General features: G+C 43.5%; 1 protein-coding gene across 3 annotated transcripts in view; it reads left to right on the top strand.

The window, feature by feature from the left end:
• Positions 1–12,457, top strand: part of ASAP1 (ArfGAP with SH3 domain, ankyrin repeat and PH domain 1) — a 174,964-nt gene that overhangs the window by 61,280 nt on the left and 101,227 nt on the right. For 2 of the 3 annotated variants that reach the window (XM_032222635.1, XM_032222634.1), the window contains exon 3: positions 2,930–3,059. In XM_032222635.1, coding sequence (XP_032078526.1) covers positions 2,930–3,059 — 130 coding nt within the window. Of the gene's footprint in view, positions 1–1,837; positions 2,014–2,929; positions 3,060–12,457 lie in introns of those variants that run through there. The other variant, XM_032222636.1, reaches the window with a different exon arrangement.

The raw sequence follows: 12,457 nt of genomic DNA, 5'->3' as shown, positions 1-12,457 counted from the left end.
AGAATTAAGCCGTTTGTGGTCTTTTCTTCCCTCCAAAATTTGCAACAGTTTTCTTTTCAATTCAGTTTTGTGAGATTACATTCTAGAGGAGTATCTTTTTGCGTGAGTTCCCAAGATTAGAAGTCACAGTCTCCAAATGTTGGCCCAAAGTCACCCAGCCAGCTTTCATGGCTAAAGCAGAACTAGAACTCAAATGTCTCCTGCTTTCTAGCCGGATGTCTTAACCGTTAGACCAAACTGGCTCTTTCAGATAAAATAATTCCTCGGGTGATTGTGTTCAAAAATTTAATCTTTTTTAACGGAGTCTGTCCCCGTAGTTTTGTACCTTGGAGTGGACAACCGTTTGTCTGAAACCTTATAGGGTTATCAATCAATCTCAATAGGGTTGGAAGGGACCTTGGAGGTCTTCTAGTCCAACCCCCTGCTCAACACCAAGGGTTGGGCTTCCAAGTCTGTTATTCTGAACTGAGAAAGTCCTCTTCCTCTGAACTAGGATAGTCTTCTTTCCCAAATAAAAGCTAGAAATGAAACACAAAGCCTTTGGGCTTTTCAGTGTCTCTCTTTTGCGTTTCTCCCTAAGAGTCTGTAGAGATTCTCAGTCACCCACATCATAGTTGTCCCAAAGGTGCTTTTTTTTTTTCTTTCCAAAAAGCAATTGGACTTTCTGATTTTTTTTCTTTGGAAGACGTTTCACTTCTCATCCAAGAAGCTTCTTCAGCTGTGACATGACAGTGAAGAATGGAAGGATTTACATTCCTTGCAGACAGCTGGTCATTTGCATCCTTTTAGAGGGTCGCTGAAGCACTTGGAGGTTTATTTGTGTCCTCAGGGTCACCTGAGTAATGATGATTCCTGTAGTCTGCAATCTTATTTCCCTCTGGGAAGTTCCCACACCATTCCAAAGGTGTCCATCCCAAATTGTATAGCTAAAAGTCTGTGGAGATTTCTCAGTCATCCAGGTCAAGGTTGTCCCAAAGGGGCTTTTGAGACGGAAGGCAACTAGATTGTTTTTCTTTTCTTTTGAAGACGTTTCGCTCCTCATCCAAGAAGCTTCTTCAGCTCTGACTGGATACTTCTTCCATTCCGCCCACTATCCTGTCAGAGCTGAAGAAGCTTCTTGGACGAGAAGAGAAATGCCTTACAAAAGAAAAAAAAAATAAGTAAGTCCAGTTGCCTCAGGGAAAAAAAAAAAAGCATGTTTGGGACCTTTTTCCCTCAGCGAAGTCCAGTCACATTTTTTTGTATGATTTGGGAGATAAAACTTTGCCACCACCCCGGGCTGGGGGAGGGGGGGGCGCTGGACCACAGCTGGCGCTGCCGCGGGCACACGCACGTAGGAGGAGCTGCTTCTTCCCCCCACCCCCCCGCGCGCGTCCCCGCTCGCCCCAATGCCAGAGTTCCGCCGCAGCGGGAGGGTGGGAGGGAAGGGACAAGGCGCGTGCGCCGGCCACTTCCTTGTTTTCCTCACGTGACCGCGAGGCGAAGGAGGAGGGCGAGGAGAAAGTGGGCGGGGCGCGCGTTGGTAAACCCTTCTCCTCTCCCCTCTCTCTCTCTCTCTCTCTCTAAAACAAAACCCCACCAGAGCGCATGCGTCGCTGGAGGCATCAAGCGAAGCCGAAGGAGAGAGCGCCTGCGCGTTTATGCCCGCGCTCTTTCTCTCTCTTGACTCCCGGAGTAGGCGGGGCAGGCGAGCGAGCAGGCAGGCAGGCGCGTGCGTTCTTGCTGCCCCCGCCCGCCCGCTGGCGGAGGCGGCTGCAGCAGGCGGCGCGGGAGCGCGCGCGCGCGTGGAGGGAGGGAGGGAGGGAGGGAGGGAGGGAAGAAGAGGCGCGTCTGGAGAGCGGGCGGACGGACGGACAGGCTCGGCGGTCTTGCTCGGGAGGTTGCAGCCGGGGTCTCCTTTCTCTTCCTCTTCCTCCGCTGCTGTTGCTGATTCCCCCCTCGCCGGGTCCCTCCTCCCCCCCCCGCTCCATCTTGGGGGGGCGCAGCGGAGGGGCAGAGGGGGCGCCTGCGCAAGTTAGTAGCTCTGGGGAGAAGGGGAGACCCTCCTGCAGCAACCCCGCCAAGGGGGGGGGTGGTCCGTCCCTTGCAAAGCAGCTTCCAACACCCCCCCCCCTCCAGTCTCCAGGATGGTGGGTGGGGAGGGGGCGCGACCCAGGCCAAGAAGCAAGAGATGGATTTCCCCTATTTTGGGGAAGGGGAGATGCCAAGGAGCTGCTGCAGTACCCCGGAAGCGCGACGTCTCTCTCGGGGCTGGAGAGGAGATCTTGGCGGAGCGCCCCTTCCTCTCCTGCTAATCCCACTCCTCTCCTTCCCTTTGCTGGGACCAGGAAAGATCCTGGGGCTTTCTGAAGCTGGGAGGGATCACTTTGCATTTTTTTATTTTTATTTTTTGCAAAAGTGGAGGGGTACATGGCTGGACCTGGCACTGGGCTGGCAGCTGAATTTAATTTAATTTATTTATTTTGTCAAGCGTGTGTAAGATGACAGCTATAAGTATAAACATAATTGAATACAGGAAATGGGTACAAATAAGTGGGGACAGGGAGGCACGCTGGTGCTCTTATAGGCTTGTTGACAAAGTATTGGGGGGGATAGTTGGGGTGAGCTTGGGACCCACCCCCCTTTGGGGAATAGGGGCTCTGAGATAACCTGAGCAGCCTCCTGCTGACTTTGGGTGGTGGAAGAAGAGCTGCTCTGAGTCAGACAGACGTGACCCAGGGGAGATGGCTCCCCCCCCCACCCCTAGTTTGTATAATCGCTAGCAGGAAGGGCATCCTGCTTCTCCTCTCTTTCCAACAGGCTCCCACTGCAGTCAGGAGCCCAGCTGATCTCTTCTCCTTGATGCCCCTGCCTTCTGTTTAATGCTCTCACACTCTCCTTGTCTCTCCTTTCTTCTCCTTGTGGCTTTTCGACTGTCCCCGTGGGGCAGGATCATGCCGGACCAGATCACTGTGTCGGAGTTTATTGCTGAGACGACGGAAGATTACAATTCCCCAACCACATCCAGTTTTACCACCCGGCTACAGAACTGCAGGAACACCATCACGCTGCTAGAAGAGGTACAGTACATCAATGCTTGCCCTCTCCTTTTCGGTTTGCGGGTTGCTGCCTTGTGTTCTTCGTGATTGTGACATGTGTGCTCTGGGCGATAAGGGTCTCCGGGGTCTCCTGCACCCTTTTTGAAAAGCTCAGAGGCTGCATGCTCTCTCTTCCATATCCTGCTATTTATTTTGCATTCATGATGGCACTAGGGGCAACAGAGGCAGGATTGTTTGTCCATATAATTACGCAGAGGAAATGGTTGTATGGGATGAATGAAGCTTGGCGTATCTTTGGCACAGGTGAACAGTAAATAATTAGTGGCAAGGAGTGGAGGAAATTGCTCACAAATGCGGAACCCCGGCAAAGGCACCGATGAGAAGTTGGAAGATGATGAAAGTAAGGGAGGATGCAGTGTGGTGGGTTATTTTGTGGCAGTAGTAATGTGCTCGGTCTAATCCATTTCCCCAAAAATTAAATGTCATGATTAATAAAGATATAGGTGTCATTCTTGACTTCTGCAAAAATATATGTGTGGAATGGACTGTGCAAAATCTTGCAGACCAGAGGCTCTGTTTTTCAAGAATGCATAGGAGAAGACATTTCTGCAAAATGAAGCAAAACTAATCTCTTTCATTTTTCTGTCCTGTCGTTTATCCGTATCATTCCTTGAATTGTTATCCCAGAATCTTAAAGCCATTGATTTTTAACAAGGCTATCGAATTAACCTGGTGGTTTTCCTGGCATCATTTAAATTATTGCTGGCAGAAAATGTTTCCTGGCCTTCTGGAAAGAGCTTTAATTCCCTGACACGGGAGATTGCCCTGACAATGCTTTTCCTTTAGGGAAGATAAAATGACATTCTGAAAGATTGGTGGTAATTGTGTCTTCATTCAAAGACGTCTTGCTTAAAGCCATTTTAATGTTGTTAACTAATTTGGGTGATAGAACCAAAGGATAAGATCAATGGCGTAGGGATGTCTTGTTGGAGGAATGGTATTGTTTCAGAATTATAACTTTTACTGCGCTGTGTCAGTTTTTGCTGTGTAAGTACTCTTTTGTACAATTTCCCAAATAGTGAATGTAGCCAATCAAATGCTCCTATCGGTTGTTCATTCAGCTTAAGAGAAGAAGTCTTCTATTGGGGTGTGTGTGTGTGTGTCCTGAATCCCTTTGGCTGGCTCTTCCAAGGTTTGTTTGGATCTGAATCAACAATCTTCACAGCTTCTTTTAAATCCCCTTATGTCATCTTTCAAGCTTTCCTCTGAAAGGAGTTTAGTTAAGATGAAAGAAAACCAGAGCTTTGCTTTTCACTTTGACAAAAGATAATCACTCCTGCTGCTGCCATGGATCTCTGGGTTTCTGATCCCCAAAAGATGTAGACAGGAAGGATTTAGAAGTCATATGATCCTCTGTCGTCTTGCCTGGATGGGGTGGGGTAGCAGCTGGAATCTGACAATTCAGGACTTTTTTTTTTCTGAGTGACCTTCAAGCTTTCATAAAGTGCCTTTGAGGAGTGTTGTTGTTTAGCAAGGGGTTTTAAATCCAGTTGCAACTGTGAAATGCTAAAAGACAGTATGTTACTCAAATAAACACTCTTGCCAGACAAAATGTATTCACAGTGGCCTTCTGTGTTCGCTGCATATACTAAGTGTATCAATCTATGAAAAGTTAAGCTTAGTGTGTGACTAGAATTTTTTTCCCATTAGTTTTGTACTGAGCGGAAGAAAGAAACTGCTACATTTTGGCTAAAATGTGTTATGAAAGTATTTTCTTTAAGGCTGCGGTTTTAAGCATCTTGGGTAAAAGTAAATTCTTGAAATAAATTGGATACAATTATTATGTCAGCATGTGTTCAAATCCTTGGGAATGTTCAGAACAGTGAATTCAGAGATTTTTTTTTTGTTCTTTTTGAGAATGCTGAGAAATATTGTTGGACTAAGCCAGTTTTTTTAAGACTAGGCAACTTCAAGATATGTGGACTACAATTCCCAGAATTCCTCATGCTGGCTGGGAAATTCTGGGAATTGAAAACCATGTATCTTAAAGTCAGGATCAGGACTTTATACCATGTCTTCTTACAGTAGTTAATTCATTTCTTTTCTTTGGTTAATCATGGAACCTGTGTTTTCTAAGAAAATAATAAATATCAGTATTTTTTTTTAAAAAAATCACACACACCCCATAACAAGAAAGCAAATACATGCTTTTTATATTGTCTCTGTCAACAAATAAAATAAAGGGAGAAAGAAAGGGAAATAATGAAATTCAATGGTTTTATTGATTGTCATTTGTTGTTGTTGTTGTTTAAGTAGCAAGCCAGATTGTTGATTGCTTGGTTATATAAAAACTTAATGATTTTCCTGTAATAGGACTTAATTTTTTTCTGCTGGAGAAAAAAACCCCCTCAAAATGGCCAATTGAAAACTATTTAGTGAAATGTTGGAAGCAGAAAGGTTGCAGTTGATAAAATCCCTACTCTACCTACAAATTATATTTTTAAGAATAATTACCAGTACTTTTTTTTTTCAAAATAGTTCTAAATCACTTGCTGAAAGATGTTGGGATAGGAAAAAAAATGCAGTAGTACTATATTTATTTATTAAATGTATATGTCACTCTGTCAAGTGACTCTGGAAAGGTCACAGCATCATAAAACAGCAATATAAAATATTAAAATTATTAAGTGATTATACACCAATAATCATGCACATAATTAGACCAGGCAAAGATGTTTTCCTTCCTCAGGTGCCCATGTTGGTATTCTGATATCACCAATATTGTTTGGCCATACTGTTCAAATGCCAAAGATTTTACCAGGAATAAAGACAACGTTAAGTTTGAATGGCAGAGAGTGCTGGTCTATTCCACTATAGTTCTGCATTTTAAATACTATTTATTCAGATGATACAACATGGAGAAATGTAATGAGCATTTATTGGAAATTTTCTGTGTCATTCATTGAAATGTCTAAAAAAAAATACATCCTATTGTCTCTAGTTTCCTCTTCCATATTACTCTGGCAGCATTGGCTTATTGGAAGTACAGGTAGTTGTCAACTTACAACAGTTCATTTAGTGATGGTTCAAAGTTACAACTAGTGTTTTTATTTATTTATTTGTTAAATTTCTAGGCCGCCCAATCCCAGAGGACTCTGGGCGGTTTACAAAATAAAAGAATAATTTAAAAATTCCCAGCACACATACATTTCTAATCGGGACTGGACCTTTACAATAAGGTCAACAGCCCCAGGCCTGCTGGAACAGCCAGGTTTTAACAGCTTTCCTGAAGGCCATGAGAGTGGGTAAGGTCTGGACCTCTGGGGGTAGCTGGTTCCACAGGGTCAGAGCAGCCACAGAGAAGGCTCTCCTCTGGAGGCCCGCCAGCCGACACTGTCCAGCTGACGGCATCTGAAGGAGGCCCACCCTGTGGGATCTTATCGGCCGTTGGGAGGTGTGTGGCAGTAGGCGGTCTCGCAGATAGACTGGTCCTGAGCCATGTAGGGCTTTAAAGGTGATAACCAACACCTTGAATTGCATCCAGAGACCAATTGGCAGCCAGTGCAGCTCGCGGAGGACAGGTGTAATATGGGTGTATCTCGGTACACCCAAAATCGCTCGCGCGGCTGCATTCTGGACTAGCTGTAGTCTCCGAACGCTTTTCAAGGGTAGCCCCATGTAGAGCGCATTGCAATAATCCAGCCTTGAGGTGACAAGGGCGTGAGTGACCGTTAGAAGTGCCCCCCCGGTCCAAGTAGGGCCGCAATTGGTGTACCAGGCGAACCTGGGCAAAGGCCCCCCTGGTCACAGCCGACAGATGGTGGTGACATGAACGGTGACAGGAACCTTTTTCACACTTTTTAAAAAGGTTCATGGTGACATGAACCTTTTTCACACTTACAAACCATTGCAGCCATCCACATGGTCACATGCTCAAACTTCAGAGGCTTGGCAACTGACTCATATTTCTGAAGGTAGTAGTGTCCCAGGATCATGCGATCCTCTTTTGCCACCTTCTGACGAGAAAATTCAATGGGAAAACCAGTTTCACTTAACAACCGTGTTACCAATTTACTAACTGCAGTGATTCACTTAACAACTGTGGCAAGAAAAGTTGTCAAATGAGGTGAAACTCGCTTAACAAATGTTTCATTTAGCAACAGAAATGTTCAGCTCTGTTGTGATTGTAAGCCTACCTGTATTTTGATGCTGTTCTGACCTGGACCTAGAAATGAAGCATTTCAGAGCTTCAAAGAAGAAAAGTTAGCATTTTGAATGGAACCAGATCCAAAATGGCTACCATTTTTTATTTTTATTTTTGCCTGTCTAAGTGCATTTGGAACCAGTTCTCCGAAGCCTCTTCAGGACTTTGCGAGATTAGAGTTTATTCCCAAAGGCAGTAATCCATTGTGTAGACTGGTGTTTTCAAAGTTGGCAACTTTATGGAGGATGGATTTCAGCTTCCAGAATTCCCCACAGCCAGCCTAAAACCTGGGATAGACTTTCCACACTTCAACTAATGGGGTGACCATATAAATCAGATGGAGGATGGCTGCGTGAATAATATGACCAGTTTCAGGTTATTGAGAAGGGGGTATCCAGAAGACTGCTTTTAAAATTGTGGTGTTGGAGAAGACTTTTAAGAATCCCTTGGACTGCAATGAGATCAAACCAGTCAAGGGATCTACCCTGTCCATTCTTTGGAAGGACAGATGTTGAAGCTGAGCCTCAAATGCTTTGACCACAAATGAGAAGAGAAGAGTCCTTGGAAAAGACTGATGTTTTGAAAGATGGGAAGGCAAAACGAGAAGGGGATAGCAGAGGATGAGATGGTTAGATAGAGTTATTGACGCAATGAACGTGAATTTGGACAAACTCTGGGAAATAGTGGTGAGAGGTTGGCATGCTGTGGTCCAAGGGGTCACGAAGAGTTAGTCATGACTTAGTGACTGAACAACAACAAAATCCAGAAGACCCATGTGTTGTAAATGATGGATTGATAGAACCGGGTGGCACAATGGTTAAAATGCAGTATTGCAGGCTGCGCACTGCCAGCAGTTCGATCCTGACCGGCTCAAGGTTGACTCAGTCTTCTATCCTTCCAAGGTGGGTAAAATGAGGACCCAGATTGTTGGGGGCAAGGGGCTGACTCTGTAAACCGCTTAGAGAGGGTTGTAAAAGCTCTACGAAGCAGTATATGAGTCTTATTGCTATTCCTATAACAGGCATGCAGAGTTTGGCATTTCGAATGTTTTCCATTCCTTTCATAATAAATTAGCTCTGGGTCATGTGACCAGGAAGGAAATATGGAGCAGACACCAATATTCTGAGCCCTTGCATTGCTATGTCTCCCAATGGAATGAATTGGCAGGTTTTAATTCCCCCCCCCCCCCCCCCACAATGTAGTCTCTATCCTGATTCAGTTTCTTTTTCTAATCTGATTTTTTTTCCTTGCTGGTTACTAATCCACATCAGATTTGATCCGTTTGGTTATTTTGACAGTTATGCTACCGATGGACAATTTACTCGCATTCTTTCTGGCATTGCATTGGATTGGAAAGAAAAATAAAAAAGAATCCCTCCTTGCAGAAATCCAAAGCGTAGCATTCAAATGATCAAAACAGAATAATGTCATATTTGTTTGACTCTGTATTCATTCCTGGTAATTATCATTATGCAGCTTGACTATATACTTATGTATATCTATCTATTCATATATGTCTATATATTTAATATGTTATATTTGATTATATTATAGCTGATTATAGTGTAAATATAATTTGTGGAAATCCTGCTGAATGTGATCAAATGCCCATTTAAGAGAGTATCTTGTTTCATAAAACGCCCAAACAGATGTTTCTGGAAAGTCTTAACATATAAGATATAAAGACAGTAACATTTTTAGCTGTTTTGGATAGCATCTGGGATTCCAAAGGCATTTAAAATTAAAGGTAAAATGCAGGTAGTCCTCAATTTATGACCCCAGATGAGCCCAATGCTTTGTTGCTAAGCAAGATGGTTGTTAAGTGAGTTTTGCTCAATTTAATGACCTTTCTTGCCCCAGTTGTTAAGTCAATCACTGCAGTTACGTTTGTAACACGGTTGTTAAATGGATCTGGCTTCTCTATTGACTTTGTTTGTCAGAAGGTCGCAAAAGGGGATCCTATAACCCCGCCCCCCAGGAAACTGCAACTGTCATAAATGTGACTCAGTTGCCAACTGTTGGAATTTTGATCATGTGACCAAAAGTTTCCAGGGCTGAGAAATACTATTTTAAAATGCATTCTCCTAGTTATTCTTGATCAGTATCAGAATCCGGCATTGTATTCTGCAGTAGCTTTAATTTAAAGGGGTGGGTAGTATTATAGCTCTGTTTACCTGGCACCAACTCTTGTTAGTAATATGTGGGGCAGCTACAAGTTCCTCATCTTAGTAGTACTAGCTGAGATTCAGCAGACAGCATCAAGAGTTAAAATTTATGCATTACACTGAGCTCTAATGCGGTGTGGTCTGCGAGATCTATAAACCATGGTTAATGAAAGAGGAGGAATCAACTTTAAAAACTTGTGGAGTTCAACTCCCAGAATCAGAGTATCATAGAGTATGAATCCATGCAGTTGTTCCAATTTTGAGAAACCGTTCTACAAATCAAGGCCTAATGTAGAATGGGAACTCGCGCATAGTTGTCTTTTGGAATTCTCTTACCTACAAAAAAGTGAAATGTGGTTTTCCAGCAATTTGTTTCATGAATATCATCTTTTAAGCCTGGCTTTAAATTTGCTGTTGATACTTATTGATTCTTCAAGCTTTGAGCTGCCCCAAAAACAAACACTGCTGCTTTTTGGGGATTAAAAATAATTGTTAATGATTTCTTATCAAATTTAAGCATGGTTAGGTTCTAGAATATAGAATAATATGGTTGGAAGGGACCTTGGAGGTCTTCTAGACCAGTGTTTCTCAACCTTGGCCACTTGAAGATGTCCAGACTTCAACTCCCAGAATTCCCCAGCCAGCGAATGCTGGCTGGGGAATTCTGGGAGTTGAAGTCCGGACATCTTCAAGTGGCCAAGGTTGAGAAACACTGTTCTAGACCAACCCTCTATCCATGGCAGGAGATCCTATACCATTTTGGACAAATGACTGTTCCAGTTTCTTCTTGGAAATCTCCAGTGATGGAGCACCCACCACTTCTGGAGGCAAGCCAGTTCCACTGATTACTGTATTTTTCAGAGTATAAGACACACCTTTTCCCCCTCAAAAAAGAGGCTGAAAATCTGGGTGCTTCTTATACACTGAACACAGCATTTTTTGCCTCCTGAAACCCTGCCTCCTTCACCAAAATGGCCATGCATAGCCTTTAGGAGGCTTTCAGAGAGCTCCTGGGGGCTGGGAAGGGCAGAAATGCTCCCCACCACCCCCGAGCACTCTGCAAGCTCCCTAAAGGCTATTTGTGCCTTTTGGGGGGGGGGGAATGGGCCCGTTTTTGGGAGGTAGTGGTTCTCACTATCAGGAAATTTCTTCTTAGTTCTAGGTTGGTTCTCTCTTTAATGCTCTTCCATCTGTTACTTCTTGTCCTGACCTCCTCTTATGAATGAAGGCAAATATACCCATATGTGTCCCGAGATAATATTGCAGGATCCAACTTAGGTCAATCACAGGGACCAGAGGTTTTGTCTTCTGAGCTTTCGGACTCATGCTGGAGCCCATCCTCAAGAGAATTAGAATGTGTCCTATTCTGGTGAGAGAGAAGTTCCCTGAGAATGGGCTCCAACACAAGTCCAAAAACTCAGAAGACTGAACTTCTGGTCCTGGTGACCATCCCAGATTGGATCTTGACCCCCTTCTCCTCTGTGACAGCACTCAAGTACTGGACAATTGCTATCATATCACCTCTGAGTCCTTCTCTTCATTAGACTACCCGGTTCCCTCGATCATTCATCATATAGTTTAACCTCCAGACCCCTAATCTCCTTTGTTGCTCTTCTCTGCACTCTTTCTAGAGCCTCAAAATCTTTTTCTTGTATCATGGTGAACAGAATTAGATGCAGAGTTCCCAAGTGTGGCTTCAGCAGTGCTTAAACATTTAAACAGGCTTTTAACTCGTAAAGAAAACATGAGAGGAAAAGTTTCCCATCAAATTAATTTTTGATGAAATGCTCCATTCTGTTGACAGTAAAAGTCCTACTCTGTAGTTTTCTCTCTCTCTCTCTCTCTCTCTTTTTTTTTGCTTTCTGCAATTTGTGACAAATGAGAAAGGAAACAGGATGTTGTAGAAGTTGAAAACCTACTGTTGGTATAATAGCAAACAAATATGTTATACTAATTGAGTAATTCTCGATTCATTATTCTGAGGTGTGTCAGCCATGCATGCACAGTAATATAACCAGTGTTCAATTGCAGCCGAGTTGCGTGCGAGTTACAGTTTTTAGGCAGTGAACAATGCATATATATGTGTATTCAAATAAATATCATGTGCAATCATTTTCTTTCTGGATATGCAAGAATAGTTAACGCCTCATCATTGAGAGTTCTTCAGTATAAATTACTTTTTTTTTCATGCACATTAGCATAGCCCTTTTAGTGTGCTAAATGAAAATGACACATTTCTTAAGCCAGTGTAGTTTGAATGTTTTAAGGGTGCAACTATATGTGGCAATGGCTTTAGGAAACAGAATCCAGCAGCAAATGCTACAGAGTGGGTTTACGTTGCACAATATTTATATACATTGGATTTTTTGGTGACTATATTTGGTTGAGACTCGCTCTGAAATTTTGCATTTAGAGGTCTGCTGTGTGCGTGGGCCTGGTGTACGCATGTGCCTCTAATCACTAGACATGCTTGCTACACATTTTCGTCTTCAGATTCCATGGCAGTGTGGCTATATAATACAAACTGAATTGAAATTCCGCCTGGATTTTACTTGAGGATGCAGTTTGTTGTTGTAATTAATACCTTTATCTTACCATTGTAGAAGTGGCAGGAAGTATACTGTAAAGCAAGTCAGCCAATAACAAGTTATGAATTGGCTCTTTGGCTTCAGATTTGCAAGATTCGTGGGAGCAATGGGTTGATTTTTCCAGAGTTCTGTGTTCATGTGATTCTTTTCAAATAATTAATACCCTCCCTAAACAATTAGGAGGGGCAGGATGGCTCAATGGTTCAAGACGCTGAGCTTATCAGCTGGAATGCTGACCTGAGTGTCACACAACGGATGAGCCCCGGTCCCTTGCTGCAGCTCCTGCCCAAAAGCATGCAAATGCAAGTAGATAAAAAGGTACCACTTTGGTGGGAAGGTAATAGCATTGTATGTGCCTTGGTGTATAGTCATGCTGGCCACGTTACCATGGAAGTGTCTTCGGACAATGCTGGCTCCCTTGGCCAAGAAATGGTGATGAACACTACTACCCTGTAGCATCAG

Source organism: Thamnophis elegans, chromosome 8 (genome assembly GCF_009769535.1).
Source record: "Thamnophis elegans isolate rThaEle1 chromosome 8, rThaEle1.pri, whole genome shotgun sequence".
NCBI lineage: Eukaryota > Metazoa > Chordata > Lepidosauria > Squamata > Colubridae > Thamnophis > Thamnophis elegans.
This window is presented reverse-complemented; position numbering and strand designations above follow the sequence as displayed.